The sequence below is a fragment of the Cajanus cajan genome, chromosome 5 (assembly GCF_000230855.2).
Source record: "Cajanus cajan strain Asha chromosome 5, NIPB_CcT2T_4, whole genome shotgun sequence".
Lineage (NCBI taxonomy): Eukaryota > Viridiplantae > Streptophyta > Magnoliopsida > Fabales > Fabaceae > Cajanus > Cajanus cajan.
Window position 1 is genome coordinate 65,702,114 of NC_138521.1, and position 19,129 is coordinate 65,721,242.

A 19,129-nucleotide genomic window follows, 5' to 3' on the forward strand; every position below is an offset into this window, starting at 1 on the left:
ACAGCATAATTTAGCTTCCTTTCCTCGGGGCATTGCATCACCATGAAAATTTTCTCCATCTCCTCAATCCATTGATCAGCAACTTCAGGTCCATTAACACCTGTAAATTGAGGAGGATTCCCTTTTCTAAATTCTGACAAGCCCTTATATTCATCAGGTACTTCAGTCCTAGCTGCTTCAGCTGCAGCCCGGTTAGTCTCCATCTGAGCCAACAAGGTATTCTGTTGTCCAATAGCAGCAGCAATTAACTCCATAGCTTGAGCAATTTGCCGCCCATCCATGCTTGAAGAAGAATTAGAATGATTTCCCCTACCAGCCATCTTAAAAAGGTCAAAGAACTTTATGAGTTTACACGAAACCCATAAGAAATTCCTAATCAAGATTAAGAAACTCATGAGTTACTCATGAAGTTCCTTTCATTTCCACACAACGGAAATGCAACAAGACCATTTCCCACAAACCCTAAAGAGACTTGACCAGCTCTGATACCAAAATTGTAACGACCCGCCCTAGGCCGTCACATCAATAACCAACCAAAATAAAATATATAAAATAAAGAAAATAGAGCAAAAGCCAGCTACGCTAGAGTGTAATTATACAATAACATATAAATTGTTTCCAAAATATATAATATAATCTGCTATAGCAGAGTCATCATCCTTAGTAAAGTTATACAGTAATCCAAAAGATAATATAATTAGACACCCTAGGTGCTGGTCAAGCTCTAAACCTTGCTACTACTCAAAGTAGCTATCAGAAGACTTCTTGCTATCCCAAGCCTCACACCTGATCTGCTCCCCCACAAAGTGAGATCATCACAGTCCAAACCACATGGAAAACATGCAAGGGTTAGCACATATAAAACCAACCATAGTACATGATAAAATATCATTAAACAGATATTTATCCATAATATATATATATCCGCACCAAGGAAATAAACCTTATAAATAATTATTTCCATGCCAAATATAAATCAAATCTAAAATCCAATGCATACAATCCACACCATTTGTATACATATTCCACATCCAGAAACAAAGTCACACCACTGTATAATTATTCCATGATCTCACACCAACATATCCTCACAATGTTGGCCTCAACACCATCCACCAAGTGTTGACACGCACGCTGAAACATATCAGCAACACAGGAATCACACCTGACCTCTCATGGAAAATATACAGCTGGAATTACGTCGTCACGTAACCCTGGTGATCATGGCCACTTCATCCATCGGTATGACTCGGCCTGGCCCCCATACCGGTAGCAAATAGAATACTTAAAGGAGTACTTCAGAATCCACCTAACATCTGAAGTGGTTTATCATATAACCTTTGGAAAAGTTCCACATTGGAATCCTCACCATGGGATTCCCAATTTCATACTTTTCCAAAGATTATATCCTGATCTCACCAAGAGATCTAATCCATACCATAACCTTACTCCTTTAAGTCCTATTTACTTTTCCAAACCACATACACAGCATATTCCATAATTAAACATAACTATACCATGCCAATTTATCAATATAATAATAATATAAATATCCAAAACAACCATCAATTGATCCAAATTATACTATATGAAATGAAAATCTCCACATAAAATAGCATATTAAAATTATACTATTCCTATCATGGTCATACGCACTAGATTAATTTTATAAGCACTACCCTTACTTAGCATACTAGATTAATTTTATAAATGCCACCCTTACTTGTATAAACCTGAACTGAAACTCGGGCAGAACCTCCACCTCTCTCCTTAAACAGGAACCGAAACTCGGGCAGAATCTCCTCTACTGGATTCTTCTTTCTTCCTCTCCTCTTTCCTCTCTCTTTCTCCCTTTCTCTCTCTTCTTTCTCTCTCTAGAAATTCTCTCTCTCAAGGCATACATTCCCAACACCCCAAGGCCCCTATTTATAGCAAAATTTCGCCACCTAACCAGAACGGCCCGTTCCGGAAACGGAACGCCCGTTCTGAATCCATCAGAACAACGTAAATTTTTCAACTGGAACGGCCCCGGAACGGCCCGTTTCGAAACCCAGCAGAACGGCCCGTTCTCCTTTCGGAACGGCCCGTTCTGCAAGGAGAACGCCCTGTTCTCCAAGCAGAACGGCCCGTTCTGCAAGGGGAACGCCCCGTTCTCCAAGCAGAACGGCCCGTTCTCCTTTGGAGAACGGCCCGTTCCGGCCCTGTACTGCACAAACCCAGTACACACATTTTTCTCTTTTGGAACGGCCCGTTCCGCTTTTGGAACAGCCCGTTCCAAAATCCGAAAATGCCCCAAAAATTTTAATTAAAATTACGAAAATGCCACCGATAATTACTAAAATGCCATCCAATAATAAAATTACAAAAATACCCCTATACCTTTGAAAATTTACGAAAATGCCATAATAATAAAATGGGTATTACAATTGACTCTTTGTTTCAACAAATTCTAGAACACAATCTCCTTTTTGAACATGATCTCTAAGAAAATGATGTCTTATCTCAATATGCTTTGTTCTAGAATGAAGAACTGGATTTTTAGAGAGATTGATAGCACTAGTATTATCACACTTAATTGGAATATGATCTAATAATAAGCCATAATCAGATAGTTGTTGTTTCATCCATAGTATTTGTGCACAACAACTTCTAGCAGCAATATATTCTGCTTCAGCAGTAGATAAAGCAACACTATTTTGCTTTTTACTATGCCATGATACTAAAGCGGATCCAATAAAATGGCATGTTCCACTAGTACTCTTTCTATCAGTTTTACACCCAGCAAAATCAGAATCGGAGTAACCTACTAGATTGAAAGGCATGTTTTTAGGATACCATAGTCCTAGATTTGTGGTTCCTAACAGATATCTCATAATTCTTTTAACAGCACTCAAATGAGATTCTTTAGGGTTAGATTGGTATCTAGCACATAAACAAACACTGAACATAATATCAGGTCTACTTGCAGATAAATATAAGAGAGATCCAATCATACCTCTATATTTCTTTACGTCTATGGATTTTCCCACTTCATCTTTGTCAAGGTAGCATGTAGTGCTCATTGGTGTTGCCATTGATTTAGCATTCTCCATTCCAAACCTTTTGAGCAATTCTTTACAGTATTTGCGTTGATTAATAAAAATTCCATTTTTGGTTTGCCTTATTTGTAGTCCAAGGAAAAAATTTAGTTCTCCCATCATGGACATTTCAAATTCACTTTGCATATCACTTGAAAATTCCTTGCACAAGTAGTCATTAGTAGCTCCAAAAATAATATCATCAACATAGATTTGCACTAAAAGGATGTCATTCATTTTTCTTTTGATAAAGAGTGTAGTATCAACTTTTCCCCTTGTAAATTCTTTTTCCAAAAGAAATTTACTATTTTAAAAATTAGTTAATGTATAAATAAATATTTAATTTCTATTTTAATAGTTTATTTGTTTCTATTATAAATGTGGTATATTTTTTATGATGATTAATAAATTTTGTAATATTTGTGTTTGATAATTTATTAAAAGAAAATAAAATAAAATCATAAATATTTTTAATATATTATAATCAATAAAATTAAGATTTCAAACAACATATGAAATTGTTAAAATTGACTTTAAATGAAAATAACATGAAAAACAAAATGAAAGGTACAATAATGAAACATTTTGAAGGAATTGTTGTTGCTGATTAGAAGCTTCCAATCGATAAGGATATTTTTCTTGGTATGAGCTGGATTCTTACACATGAAACATCTTTTTGGTTGTTTAGGTTCCCTCATGTCGATTTCTATACTTATATGCGAGGATTTTGGATGATCCTTTTTTATTTCTTTTCATATTTAGATTGAGATAAATATGTGGTCATCATATTGTAGCCAACACTTTGGTAAATATATTTTAATATATCATATTTGGTGATTTTTTTCTTCATAATATTATAATAAAAAAGTCTAAAATAGGATCAATTTGAGTAGGGGTGGACATGGATTGGATCAAATTGGATTTGAAACATTTTTCATCCAATCCGATCAATTTTAATTGAATTGTATTGGTTTGATTTTTTTATTTTTCAGTCTCAAATTTGTACTAATCTAATCCAAATATATTTAATTTGAATTGGACTAATTCATTATATTTTTTCATAAAATAAAATTACATTAAATTTATAAAATATATTTTCATGTCATCAACTAATAAAACATCTAATGTTATAAATTAACATTACAAAACACTACTAAACAATTAAAAATTACAAATTTTAAGAATAATAAACATCATTAAATTAAAACTAAAATATACACAATCTTGTAATCTATAAATCCATCATATATCATATTCAATAATACAAACTTAACAAAATATTACAAATATTATAATCAACACAACAAAAACTCAAATATCTAATAAGTACTTAACTTTTATAAATAAAACATAAAATTTGAGTGTTATTTTAGTCATTTGATACTAAATATACGTGTCAAATTTAAATTCAAATTAAAAAAAAAAAAAAAGTACGTTGAATAAGGTTATCTCTTTTATGTCTTTTATTATTAGTCCAAAATTGATAAATCAAAATAAATTTAATTAATTAATAACAATAAACGGTGTGAGTGTAAATTACAACTGAACTGAGTAAAAGCATGTCACAAAATTAGGGACGCGGCCAGTTGACGCCTGGAATCTGCGGTTGTAGATCGGACACTGGACACTGTTGACTGTTCCTTTCAGCATCATAGCGCAATGGCCAATTCCTCCGCTACCGTCTCCGTCATAAGGCGAATCACCCACGTCGTTTTTGACATGGACGGTCTCCTTCTCGGTATTTTTTCATCTTTCTTCAACCACGCTATGCCACATTGTCGTTTAACAACGCTTAAATCCTTACTACTTACCCTCTTTTCTCTGTGATTGTTGTGTTGGCCTCTGTTGCAGACACTGAGAAGTTCTACACTCAAGTCCAGGAACTCATACTCGCTAGGTTCAACAAAACCTTTGATTGGAGCCTTAAGGCAAAGATGATGGGGAAGAAGGCAATAGAAGCTGCTAGGGTCTTTGTTGAAGAGACCGGAATTAGTGATTCTCTCAGTGCTGAGCAGTTTCTCGTAGAAAGAGAGGAAATGCTGCGAACCTTGTTTCCGACTAGTGAGCTTATGCCAGGTACGTCGATTGTAGACCCTTGTCTAATTAACATAAAGGTTAACGAATCTTGTAGCTATAAACTATGGCCATGCCCAATTGAAACTGGAACTGACACTCCAGACGTGATGGGAGGATCTTTAAACTTGCACACTGAAATTGAAGGCTTTAACAGTAGTACATGATGCAAAAAGGGCACGAGTTGATATGTTTTTATATATGTATCACATGCATATGCTTGGCTTGGTCTAACTTCTAAACATTAATTGTTGATAAAGGTGGTAATCTGTTTATTTGTCAAGGGTTGCTGAACTTTTATTTCGTTTTTATGTACCAGCATGAATTACTAACCAGTAACTAGAAGTCTAGAAGTTTTAAAGCACATAAATTTGTCTTATCATCATCACCTATTCCTTATGTCCTATGAACCGTCCAACGCACCCTTAAAGGATAAACAGCTTTTAGAAAACAGAGTTTGTTAGCCACAAGTAAGTTCCCTTCTTATATAGGTTAGCAACAGTAAAATATATGTAGATAATAAAAAGGAGAAAGAAGTGACTCACCGTTTTCACACTGGTTTGCACCACTAAACAAGACTACATTCAAACTTTGGCTCATCACCAAGATTTTACTATCGGCAAAAGGTTACAAACAATGTTCCCTAACACCCAAGTATTCTTTATTCTTGTCTCTTCAGGAAGTTTTTTCTGAGTATAATTTTTTTTTGCAAGACTTTTCAGGCTTCACACACCAAAAGTTAATACAAGAAAAAATAACTTAAGACTGCCGTCTGTTTAGGAACAACTATAACAAACAAGATAGTCTGTTGGTGGGGTACTCAAGTTGCTAGCTTTTAAGGGAGGGTTTCCTAGTGCTTGGATGCCTATCAAATTTCCCCATCCTCTTTTTTAGATCTGTCACTTTTTTGTTGGAGTAAATATGTAAAAATTATCAGTTGTTTTTATTCATTTCACACCCTTTCAGTTTGATTATTTCACTTCTCTTTTTTCATTCTTTGATCAGTTAAGCTGTTGTTTTGTGATGCATAAAAGTTCATAATTGGTTGTCACCTTGCAGAGTGTTGAACCATTGAACTTGTGATCATTCCTTGCTTAATGTCTGCATCCCTTTTCATTTCTTTTTGCTAAGATTTGATTTAATGTTAACAAGTCTGTGTTCTAAAACAATACAGTGAGCATCTTCCATCCTTTCTTTATATACACATGATGAAAACCTGAAAAGATTCATCTCAAAATGGATCTACCATGAGATTGAGAAGAAATTATATGGACACATTCAGCAAATCAGCCTAGTTATATATGTAGAACATCAGAACTCGTTACTTCTCAGTGTAGTTATGAACTTTGAACTCATAAAATTCTCCTAGAATGTATTTCTACCATGATTTTCTGGCTGGTTATTATGTATACTATTGATAAAAACTTTCAACTATTGAAGATTTGATCTTCTTGCGAGGCATGGGTTCTCAAAGGGGTTCCCCATCCCATCCCCTCCACCCACATGCTGCTTAAATTTTATGTCATTGAACTGTAAGCGTAGACCTCAGACTCAAACTCAGAAACTGCCTTACGCTTGTTTAAAGATTGTTACCTAAACTAGTTATGTTATTGTGAAAGTCCTAATCTGCACCTTTTTTTTTTTTTTTTTTTTTTTTTTTACTGATACTTAATATTTTTTGGGAGTTGGGACTAGTATTGAATAGTTTGTAGTGTAAATAGTAAGCTTGTCAAACTCAATAGACTTAGTAGATATATAAAAACTTGAATATACAAAATCTGTTTTATATGCAGTTATGCACTACAAATTTTTTTACATATTGATGTCCTTCTGTGCCATTTTTATCTATCATAGGTGCTAGCCGTTTAGTCAACCATTTACATGCGAGTGGAGTTCCAATTTGCGTGGCAACTGGGTACCCTTCGACCATTTTTTTATCTATATTTTTTTTAATGTTTTTTACCTTTTTTTTAGGGGGGGGTGGTAAAAAGAAAAGATTTATTTCCTGTTTCTCATCTATTCTGAAATTTGAAGGATTTTTTATGCAAAGTTGTTTTGACAATTGCCCTACAGTTCTCACAGGCGACATTTTGAATTGAAAACTCAAAGACATCATGAACTCTTCTCTTTGATGCATCATGTTGTTCTTGGTGATGACCCTGAAGTTAAACAAGGCAAGCCTTCCCCAGATGGATTTCTTGCTGCAGCCAAGAGATTTGAGGTATACTACCAATTAATGAATGTGGTGCACATGTTGACAATTTCTGCAGAATAAAGGATTAAAGATGCCTTCTTTTCCTACTTTCAATTTGAGTTTGAATTTGGGTTCATTTTATTGTATTTCTGACTTGTCAAGTTTGCAATCAGACATATTGATGTTGTAGTTAATGATGATTGTCAACAGGGTGGACCTGTAGATCCTTGTAACATTCTTGTTTTTGAAGATGCGCCCTCAGGAGTTCTCGCAGCTAAGAATGCAGGAATGTAAGTGGGTTGAAGCATTGAATGATATCTTTATTTTCATATTTTAAAATTTGAATGTAACAGGCTATGGTTTCCAAAATGTCTCGGCATTTAGTAGAATGGGTGGATTATTTAGTGCTAGATCTATCAGTTTCAGACCCTGCATTATTACTTGCACGTTATGTAGTATATAAAATATATGCATCAGCAATTCGCTGATCTAGAATTGATGAAATCTTTGCATTCTTTAATCAGAACAATTTCTTCCACCTAACAGTTATGACAGATTGCATCATTTTAATGTTTATATGTTCAGTAGGCTCCTTTGTTTCTCTCTCTCCCTTGTATGTGGAGTGCATGACTCTGCTGATATAATAGTATGTTTATTACATATGCATGTTTGAGGCCTTAGAAACTGTGACATACGAATATCTGAAGCTGGGTAATGGATTCCACTCTCTTGTATGTTCTTGCAATTGCTAAATTTGAATCTCAACTAATTTTAAGCTACAATTGATTTTGTTTTAGAAGTCAGATAGTTAGTGAAAGAACTGTGTAGTCTGATTGCTTGTCACAATTTACACGTTACAAAAATGAAGGTTCCTGTCATTTCTGTAACCTTTTATCTGTATCGATTAAATTTAATATTTACTAAATTATATACTATGGTTAACCTCCAGGATTCAAGGGTGATTGAGTTTTTACTCTAAAAAAATTATATTACACTATTTAGTTCACTGAAGGATAGAAATTAGCCCAGAGATTGTCAGACGGCTCAAGACTGGAGCTAATTCACAAATTAGTTGTGGATCTCATAACTTTCATCACAATCATAGAGAGCTATCACTCTATCAGTCTGGCTCTGACTCATGAGCAAGTATATATGATATAATTTGAAATTTGAATAGGGTAAAGCATTAAGTGACAAAACTCTATAGGTAACTAAAAATGAATACAATGATTTGTTCGGTCATGATGTCAAGCTAAGAAGGCATTAGTGTAGTCCCTTATACTACCCAGTCGTGATGATATTTAGTTATCTACCCGTTCCTATTTCTTACCAATTAGTTGCATGTTATTTTGATTAAGCATGAATACATTGTGCAATTGGAGTATTATCTTCAATTTCTTTATATTTTCTGGTAAATGTCATGCAGGTCTGTTGTTATGGTCCCTGATCCAAGGCTGGACAAATCTTTTCATGAAGCAGCAGACCAAGTTTTGAACTCACTGTTGGATTTCAACCCTAGTGAGTGGGGTTTACCTCCGTTTGAAGATAACGGAAGCTAGCTGAACTTGGGTTTCACTTACTGTCAGTACTTTTTTACTGCAGACAGAAAAGGCTGCATATTTATTGTACAACTAATCTATGAGTAATTTATCCATTTCCATATATTACCGGTCACATATTTTGACCTTTATACTATTATTGGTTTATTACTACAATGAATGTGGACTTGTAAGATCTTACAGATTCGATATATTGTTTAAATATTTCTCTCCTGGCATGAAACGTAAAACGTGATTGATTCTGTTTGTTTAAACAGTAATTTTCCGTTATGATTCACTACCAAAATCAAATAGACAGTGAAATTATTTTGGTTCAGTTAAACCCGATTGAGTTAACCAGTTCTTCTAACAAACTATTTAATATTCACACATTTCATACATGCAAAATTGTCCAATAAAAATTTCCTTAAAAAAAATTGATCAATAGCTTATATAACATTATTTTTGTTTATTTTTCTCCATAATAAATGAAGTAATAGAGAAAGATGAATACAAAATGATGTTGTATAACTTAAAAAAAATTGATCAATAGCTTATATAACATTATTTTTGTTTATTTTTCTCCATAATAAATGAAGTAATAGAGAAAGATGAATACAAAATGATGTTGTATAAGAGTATCTACAATGAGAGTTGCTTATAAATGGGTCTCACTGTGCCACGTCACTCATAAGCAACTCATACTATATTTTTACAATTTTTGCTCCAATGGGAATTGTTTATAAGCACCCCTACTTTTTTACAACTCATACTACACTTTTTGACACCTCACACTACATTTTATGATATTTTTATAAAATTATTATAAATAATATATAAATATAAATAATTAACAAAACAAATTACATAATTAAAAAAATTACAATAATAAAAAAATACCAAAAATTACAATAATAAAAATTACAATTAAAAAATTACAATAATAAAATAATATTAAAAATTACAATAATAAAATTACAATAATAAAAATTACAATAATAAAAATTACAATAAAAAATTACAATAATCAAAAAATTGCAACGGCTCTTTCTCATTTTTCTTTTTGACGAACATCTCTCACACATCTCATTCTTTTTCTCCTCAGTCTCTCTTTCTCTCAAACTCTCAAAGGAACGTCTCTCTTTCTCTCTATTTGCTGAGCCACGCACGCGGGGGAGGGGGTTCCGATCGGCAGCCGCGCGCAGGGGGAGGGGGTCTGGTGGGAGCTGCGCGCACGGGGGAAGGAGGTCCAGTCGGGAGCTGCGCACGGGGTGGGGGTCCGCTCGGAGCCGCGCGCGAGGGAAGGAGGTCCGGTCGAGAGTTGCGCGCGGGGAGGGTGGTCCGTCGTGCGTAGGAGACGAAGATGAAGTGAACACGTTTTTTCAGTTTTTTTTATTTTCTTAAATCTGATCCACATAGATGCATTTTAGCCAATTATTTCTCTCCTCAATGCTAAGCAACGTCCCTTATACAAGCAACACAGAAAAATTTTTAAGCAACTCAAGTACCACGTAAGATCACTCCAATGAGAGTTTTTAATAAGTTCCGTTACTTATTTTTAAGACACAACACAAGCACCCTCCGCTGGAGGTGCTCTAAGATATTAGTATAATTTTGTTGGGCATGTAACAAATTTTTTTTTTGTTAGTGTTTATATCCAGTTTATGCTATTGGATGTGAATTATCTTTGTAACCTCGTTTTATTCAACTAGTTGGTTAAACTGCCTCGGAGTTTGAAATGGTTCACCTTGTGGGATTGTGTAATGCACAATTCGTTAGCATTTGCTTAAGAATGTGCCTTCATTAAAGAACAATAAAAGGTAATAACCGTTTCCTTGTTGATAAAAAGAAGGGGAGGAGACAAAGAAAGGGTGACATAGTTGTTAGCATTTGCTTAAGAATGCGCCTTCATTAAATAGCAATAAAAGGTAATAATTGTTTCCTTGTTGATAAAAAAGAAGAAGGGGAAACAAGGAAAGGGGGACATAGTTTTTGGCATAACTTAGAGAGTTTATTTGAATATAAGTCTAAAAATATTTGTGAGAATTTTTCTATAAAAAATATTCTTTATTTTAGCACAAAAGTTGTTAAAAGCGTTATTAACTTGCATCCAAACAAGTTTTTAATATTATATTTTCTTTATGCAGTTTTAGATTTAATTTGAATGTCAGAGTGTTTTTTTTTTTACAAATTTATTTCTCTCTACGGTGGATTGAAGATGAGCATTGAGGAGCTATTGACATTTCGGAACAAGGTACTTTTCATCAAATATGCTTAGTTATTGTAGTGTCTAGACTACTAATAAATTTCCAAATAAATCAAAGTTATTAGTTTTTGTCCATATACATGGTCTATGTAGTGTTTGAAGTTAACAATTAAGAACTAATCTATACTCACATGATATGGTATCCGCTGACCAAGTTTTTAGTTTATTTATAATTAAAATAATTTTTAATCCTTATAATTTTACTTACTTTATCTTTTAGTCTCTACAATTTAAAATTGATCTTTTTAATTCATATGCTTGTAATTCTTTTAATCATTTTAGTCTCTTATTAGTTTTATTTTTGTAACGTTATCTATTTTGTATTTAAGTGATAGAGGTCTTCAATTTTGTAAGGATAAAAATTAAAAAGAATGTCTTAATAATGAATGTTGCAAGTGAGGAAATAAATAGACATGAAGCATTGAGAAACTAAATTTAGCGTAACTTCGACAACATAATTTTGATATCAAACATACAAAGGTGAATTATTACGTATGTCACATCAACGTGAAAGAGACAATGCTATAAAAAATTAATGATAAGAATTTAAAGGATAAAAAAAACTATAAGAATAGAGACTAAAAATATTTATCTTAAACTATAAAAACTAAAAGTAATTTTAAAAATATAAGTATAATAATTAATAATATCTATTTTAAACAATAAAAGAGTAAAATTAAAAAAAAAATACAGGATAAAAAATTAAAAATATTTTAAAAATAAAAAAGAAGTGTACTTATAATAAAGGTGGTGTATATATCATCAACCAAAAATTAATAACATATCTAAGCCCATTGGGCTAGGCAAAAAAAATAGCCTGAACCCATCCCAGTTTCCTTTCTTCAGCTGGCCTTGGAGCACAAAACCATAGTTACCGTTACGAGGTTTCAGCGATGGCGATCTTGCAGAGCGTAGCATTCTACTATGGCTGTGAGTGTCTTCTGCTTTCACTCTCCTATATCATCTTTTATGCACTTAATCCACATCTTCATAACTCAACGATTTCAATGCTTGTTTTGCTCGAATGTGCCTTATTTTTCTAATTGCCTTTCATCTTTTGCAGACCATACCAGTTAATCCCAAGCCTTTTTTTTTTAATATCTGTGATTTATCTCTGTAGCTGGCCAACACACAAGAGTACATTGAGGGACAGTTTACTGGAAATTTGGGAGAGATTTTAATCAGGTAACTTGGATATCAACTATTCTATTTGTTAGTGGTTTTTTATTTGCTAACACGGGTTTTTGAATCCAATTCAAACCAGTACATCGGGAAAAATAAAAAAACTGAAAACCAATCAAATCTGTATCAAAAAACCCTAAAACCCTTTTTTTGTTAGTTCGAATCAATTTCATATTTCATTTTTAAAATCGAATCCTACCATATCCCATATATTAGCATTGTTGTTGTTATATTTTCCTACTCCACCCTAATTAAAATCAAGTGACCATCCCAAATAGTTAATGGAACTGACCATAAGAATGAATGCCATAGGATTACTGCTGAAGATGTTTGTGAATCCTTTATGTTGTTTAGTTGTTAAAAGATTGAAATCGCACCATTACTTAAGATAAGCAAACTCTGGTTCTTATACTCAATTATTTTCATCTAGAGAAATGCTTCAAGTCTAGGTCTTTTAAAGACACCCTTTCAAGTCTTTCTTATTAGTTGGAATTGGTTAGAAATCACAAATTTGTATGGGTCCTATTCCTTATTTAATGAGTGAGATCTTGCTATTCCTTTCAAGTCCTTTATGTTTTTTGTAATATTATTTGGGAGGTAGAAGATAGCATGGTATATATGGTCTCTAAATCGTGTTGGTTAAGTTGAAAAGAGTGATTTAAAGATGGATTATATTGCTCAAATGCCAAAACTACTTTTTACATGCAAGTTACACGGTTACACCACCTAAAGATTATTTGGGGTTAAGTATATAATTTAGTGCTCTTATGTGTCACGAATTGTCAATTTGATCCCCATATAAAATCTTATTAGATCAGTCCCTACATGTGTCTACATTATCGGTTTAGTCCATATCATTGTTAATCCCTGTATGCATTTTTAATTTGGTCCCCAAACATGTAACATTTTTAGTTTGGTGTCTACATAATTACATATAAAGACTAAATTATGAGTGTCCTACACATGTAGGGACCAAATTAAGAATGAGTTATATTTATAAGGACCAAATTAAAATTGTTCAAGGGAGCTAAAGGTCAACATATAATGCAACAGGGACTAATGTAATAAATTTTTAAGTAAAAAAATCAAATTGAGAATCCATGACACATATTGGGACTAGATTATATGTTTAATGTATTATTGACAATGCTGATTCATGTCCTGTCTTGTCCCTGTATGTGTTATGTATTTAATTTATTTATTTTTATATTGAAAAGGATTGACATTCTGGTGTTTTTGTATTTCTGAACATGATCAAAATATTCAACAGAGTTTCACAAGAAAACATATGCGTTTCCTCCTTTTAGCCTTCTTTGTATAATTATTTTTTCTGAATAAGATTATTTCATATTGTCACTCTGACCTCCGTTGAGCTTTTAAATACGATAGTTAAGTCTTATTGAATTGTTGGTGTTTCTAGATGTAACAATGTTCTTTACCTTCGAGGAGTACCGGAGGATGAAGAAATCGAAGATGCTGCAGAAGACTAGAGAGTGATAAATGCTGCTAATTGTTATGACATAAACTGAACTCAATTTTTTTTCACCGTTTTTGTATTTTAGTTTAGATTGTTATGTGTAGAGATTCGAATCTATGATGCACTCGCTTGTGAATAGGATAGGGTGCTTATGTTCTAGTTCACGTTCCTTCATGTGCTTCTCTGTAAATCTCCTAATGCATTATGGATTTCAAATATTTCAAATACGGGTGAGATTGAGATGAGCTTTTATAGAAAATGCTTGCAGCTTGATTCGATAATTATGGTTTTTCTTTTAATTTGTGTAGGCAATTTTTCCTTAGAGCATCTCCGGCTCTACTCAATTTGGGTTCTTATTTTACTATTTGTGGGTCCATTATTTCCATGTTAGATTTAAGAACCCTTATTGTATTTTACTCTAAAGTTAAAAATGAACATAAGTTCTTAAGGAGATATAACTTCTTATTTGAATTAGGAGTAAAGTAGTGTTCTCAGTTGTGAATTCTTGTCTAAGAGGAGAAATGAACCTTGAATTTTGGTTAAAGAGTACAAGTGTTTAATCAAGATTTGGATTTTATGTTTGTTCCTTTAATTACTTAAAATTATTATTAAAAAAACTAAATCATTTAAAAACTTGATTTTTTTATTAAAAAATAGTAATTCACTATTGAATTGATTATTCTTGCCCCTTCTATATAATTGAATTTTTTTGTGATCATTTTATTATATATTTGATCATATATTCTATATAATAATAAAATAAAATATTTTTACAGGGTTATCTAATGATAAAATATTATATATGACAAATTTATGATTTTTTTTATAATAGTTACTTTAAAGTTTAAAAATCATTCTTAACATTATATTTAATCGGTTGATAGTGTAATTTTTGCACTTATTAACTATACTATATTTACTTACAGTGTTATGTTAAAGATAGTAACAGACATTTTTGCATATCAAAATATATATATATATATATATATATATATATATATATATATATATATATATATATATATGAGTAAGGTCGAATTACTAAGTAATAAAGGTAATTAATTAAATATCAAGATCTTGAATTTTAATTTGAATTTAGTAAAAGTATTTTTAAAATTTTTTTTATTAATAATAAAAAAGTATAATAATTTATCAAATGTGGAGATCAAAATAATTACTATCATTATATAATTACATGGTCTTTTAATATGCATAAAAAAGCGAAGTCTTGTATCAAGGAAAAATAAATAAAAAATTTGTTGGGTAAAAATAAAATTTCTAATTATGTATTATTCAATATTTGTCTTGTCAATCGTAACATTAAAAATATTACTGTAACTAATACGATAATGTATAATTTTGTACTGAATTTTTAGGTCCTTCGATTATAAATTATGTGCCTATTTTTCATTTTATAAATATTCAATGTATCTTTTGTGCGTGTGGAGACTTTTTTATTTAAATATTACAAAAATTAAATAAATTTACCAAAATATCATACCTGAAATATATTTATCAAAGTGTTACATTTAATATTTATGTTAAGAATTTGGCCTTACTAATTAAATTTTCACCTAAATTTTTCAATTGTTTTTCATTTATGCATTGAGATATTGGTTAACTAGTAATCAATTTCTCAACTGCAACTTTTGGTTTTTGTTTTTGCTTTTTTTTATAATTGTTTTTTTTATAGTATATATTTTTCTAGTTAATTTATTAAAATTAGTTAAAGTATACATAAATTCATAAATTTTATTATATAATGATATATTTGTTTATATTATAAATACAATATTTGTAATGATGATTAATAAATTTTGTAATATGTGTGTTTGATAATTTATTAGAAGAATGTAAAAATGTTATTTTCATAAATATTTTTAATATATTATAGTGAGTAAAAACAAGATTTCAAACAACATATGAAATTGTTAAAATTAACTTTAAATGAAATAACATGAAGAATAAAATGAAAGGTACAATAATAGAAATAAAAATTACTATAATTGATTGAAAGTTCCTACACAATAAAAACACGTGTACGAGGATTTTTGGACAAGCCTTTTTTGTTTCTTTTCATGCCTGACTGGAACAAAATTGTGATTCATTACATTATAGACTCTCAATTTGTCTCGTCAGCTAAAATCTTATTTAATATTTTTAAGTATACTTTATCGACTCTCAATTTAATTGTGACTTCTCTCCTTCTTTGATTTAATAAGTTGTTACACCTTTGGTAAGTCGATACAACCAAGGCTTTAATGGATAGGTTTCTAATTTTTATATGTATTGAGTTGATTGCCTTTGCTAGATTTGTGGTCTATGCTCCCATTTTCGACCTCTATCTCATGTAAGAGCCCATTTATTTCATGGGATTTGATTAAGTCATTGAATAATATTTTCATTCTCTAATTCTGCCATCAGATTATTATAGTAGTAATTGAATGTAGGTTCAGTCATGCCACATGTTGGGAAATTTAAATCTTATAATCATTAAATTGAAAAATAGTTTATGAAACCAATTATTTTGATTGCAAAAAAAAGAAAAAATTACTAACTCATGTTAACAACTTATTTTCTTCTAACCTTGTCTTTGATTTGTTTCATGAAATTTTGTGCAATGTATTGAATGTAGAACACATGCACAAAATTCTCTAATGCACACCACGATTGGAGCTTGAGTACGCACTCTTAATTGACTCGTGTTTATCTAAGATCAAACAAAGACCATTTTGATACCGACATACACCATTAATTATTGACAATGAATTTGATTTCGAAGTCCATGTGAAAGTTAGTTATCTATATATATTTTATTTTAAAATATATGTGTTGTGCGTTATGAATTTCATTTTGAAACTCACGTGAAAATTAATCTATATTTTTTTGTAATGTAATTGATCTTTTGAAAGTTTGTTTTTCATGGTGTATGTGTTCTCTATGATTTGTATTGCATAATGAATTTATATATCTTTAAATTATTTATAATCTCTTCTTACAAAATTTTAAAATTATAAAATAAAAATTGAATTTATTTATATAGTAAGTAATTTTTCAAGATAATAAATTAAATAGAAAAATATATATAATAAAAATATATAATAATATTATAAAAAACAAAATTATAGAAAAAAAATTACAGATGAGAAATTGGTTACCAATTCTCAATGCATGAATGAGAAAAATTGAAAAACTCACGTGAGAAATTGGTTAATGAGAAACTAAATTCTCAATATGAATATTAAATACAACACTTTGATAAATATATTTAAAAAGATTTTAGAGTTCTAAAGTCTGATTAATTCAAACTTCTAACCATATTTTATTATTTTAAGACATGACCTCATTTTTTAACAAAAAAAAAAAAAAATATGACAAGTCATAATTTCATAAAAGGTTATAGTCAATCACTAACATCTTTAAAGATTTTTACTGGACTTACAAATAACTTATCTCATTCCCAAAATAAGTTATGATATAAAATACGAGAGAGTTGTGTCATGCTTGTATCATGATTTGGTCTTTTTAATACTTTATGCTTTTTTTTATTTATTTCAACTATATTCAAATTCTGCATTCCTTGTCAACATCCTTAAATTAATTCTTTAAATATTTTAATTATTTGTATCTTTAAAATTAATTCTTTAAATATTTTTAAATTTTGCGTTTCTTAATTATAAGTTACTTATATTTTTTGTCATTTATTTAAATCAATTATGCAGATTTTTTCTGAAACTTTTTAAAAATATTTTTATTTTAATATTGTACTCAATATTTACTAGTTATTGCGTAAACGTCTTGTGTGGCAATTATTAGAAAAGGAAGGAAGAATATTGGATCATCAAATACATAATAAATATCAACTTTTAGTTGTTAAAAAAGCTTAAATTTAAATGTGTTGGAAGGGATAGAGAAATAATCTTAATGCAGTAAAAGAGAGTTATTTTTTTGAGAAAGGGATATGTAATGTACAGCTGTTAATACGGTATAACTATAAGAGAGACTAATTTGTTTTTGACAAAAGGATACGTACTAATACTATCGTAAAAGAAAAACCTAATAAATCATGGTTAGGTGAGGATTAAGACCAATTCCAACTCCTTATTGTGTTTGATTTGGCGTTTTTATTTCTAAAATTTTGCGTTAGAAAATGAGAAATCACCGTTATTTAAAAAAAAAAAAGTATATCCAAACATGACGTTAACATGATTTTCACGTGTGCACAATGTTATTATGGCCGAAAAACAAAGGAAAGGGGCCCACATTTTGTCTTGTGCGGCCCAAATTTATTGGCATGTGATTGTGTTGTGCACCACTCAAGTTCTGAGACGCTACTATTAAACTTTTTTGGTGGCAAAGTTTGGTGGCCTCATACTTCACAGAATTCTCTAGCAACTTGCACAGCTTTTTGCTCTTGATGTGATCCCTTCTCTGTTAAATTTCTATGGTGCCAAGGGAAATTAATACTATAGTTTCTGAAAATATAGAGTAATCAGTCTTCACATTAATAACTAGTTAGGAAAAACAAGGGGCAGTATAATTAACAATTAACAGTGTCTCTTCGGTATATGTGATCGGACATTCAAATATTACGTGTATTGAAAAGATTGATTCATTAAATAAATATCATTACTTTAAGACATTAATTTTGGCTTTGTTAAAAATATCTCGATTCAATAGAAAAATAACAAATAAATAACTCTTTGAAATTAGTCTAATGGTGATAGATTATGATAATTTATAAATAAATAAAAAAACTTTAGGTTATAATTATTATTACCATTGTATACAAAAATAAAAACAGTCTATGGTATAAAATATTTGTTGATTTTTATAATATTTATTAAGTCATGTCAACAATAATTTTTAGTTAATTGGTGGTGTAAATTTTGATTTTGTATAAAAATTAAGTAAAAAATATTATATTAATTGAAATCAAAGGTATCACTTTGAACTTAACATATAAAGAAGAAAAATTAATATTAAAAAAGCTACCTAATTTAAAAAAGATTCGAATTAAACTATAGTTGGTAATCCTTTTCTAACCTGATTGACGAGATTTGGATTGTGTTTGGTTGTTTCAAGTTTCAACAAAATCTTAAGACTTGAAAAAACTACAATTATTAGAAGGTTGGTTCCTAAGTAATTAGTCGGCAATGTAGGTGGCAGTCCTACTCCTATCAAGTCCCCACCCAACCAACACAAGCCATGCATTTGGGAGAACTTTACGAGGAACTTATTTCACTTAATGACAACACTAATTTATAAATTTATTTCAATTTTTTAACAAAATCTTTCATGTAAGAAGAATTATTTAAATAA

General features: G+C 30.6%; 1 protein-coding gene and 2 long non-coding RNA genes across 4 annotated transcripts; all 3 read left to right on the top strand.

Annotated features, from left to right (window-relative positions):
* Positions 1-4,625: 4,625 nt before the first annotated feature.
* On the top strand, positions 4,626-9,157 carry GS1 (Haloacid dehalogenase-like hydrolase (HAD) superfamily protein). Its single transcript, XM_020370102.3, has 6 exons — positions 4,626-4,815; positions 4,929-5,153; positions 7,005-7,065; positions 7,224-7,371; positions 7,555-7,634; positions 8,771-9,157. The coding sequence occupies exons 1-6, from the start codon at positions 4,737-4,739 to the stop codon at positions 8,901-8,903; spliced, it is 726 nt and encodes a 241-aa protein (XP_020225691.2). The 5' UTR covers positions 4,626-4,736; the 3' UTR covers positions 8,904-9,157.
* Positions 5,160-6,810, top strand: LOC145958430 (uncharacterized). 2 transcript variants are annotated; one of them, XR_014434211.1, is made up of 2 exons: positions 5,160-5,776; positions 5,864-6,810. It is a non-coding gene; the product is annotated as an uncharacterized LOC145958430 (long non-coding RNA). The 2 variants fall into 2 exon arrangements; XR_014434212.1 differs by having other exon boundaries at positions 5,873-6,810.
* A 2,769-nt stretch (positions 9,158-11,926) lies between the features above and the next one.
* On the top strand, positions 11,927-14,032 carry LOC109809813 (uncharacterized). Its single transcript, XR_002240700.3, has 3 exons — positions 11,927-12,078; positions 12,212-12,333; positions 13,751-14,032. It is a non-coding gene; the product is annotated as an uncharacterized LOC109809813 (long non-coding RNA).
* The last annotated feature ends 5,097 nt before the right edge of the window (positions 14,033-19,129 follow it).

Bases quoted from the DNA above. Each gene is read 5' to 3' on its own strand.
- GS1 (XM_020370102.3), top strand. From the start codon at position 4,737: ATGGCCAATTCCTCCGCTACCGTCTCCGTCATAAGGCGAATCACCCAC. The intron at 7,066-7,223 runs GTACCCTTCGAC...ATTGCCCTACAG, and splicing joins CCAATTTGCGTGGCAACTGG to TTCTCACAGGCGACATTTTG. The intron at 7,372-7,554 runs GTATACTACCAA...GATTGTCAACAG, and splicing joins CTGCAGCCAAGAGATTTGAG to GGTGGACCTGTAGATCCTTG.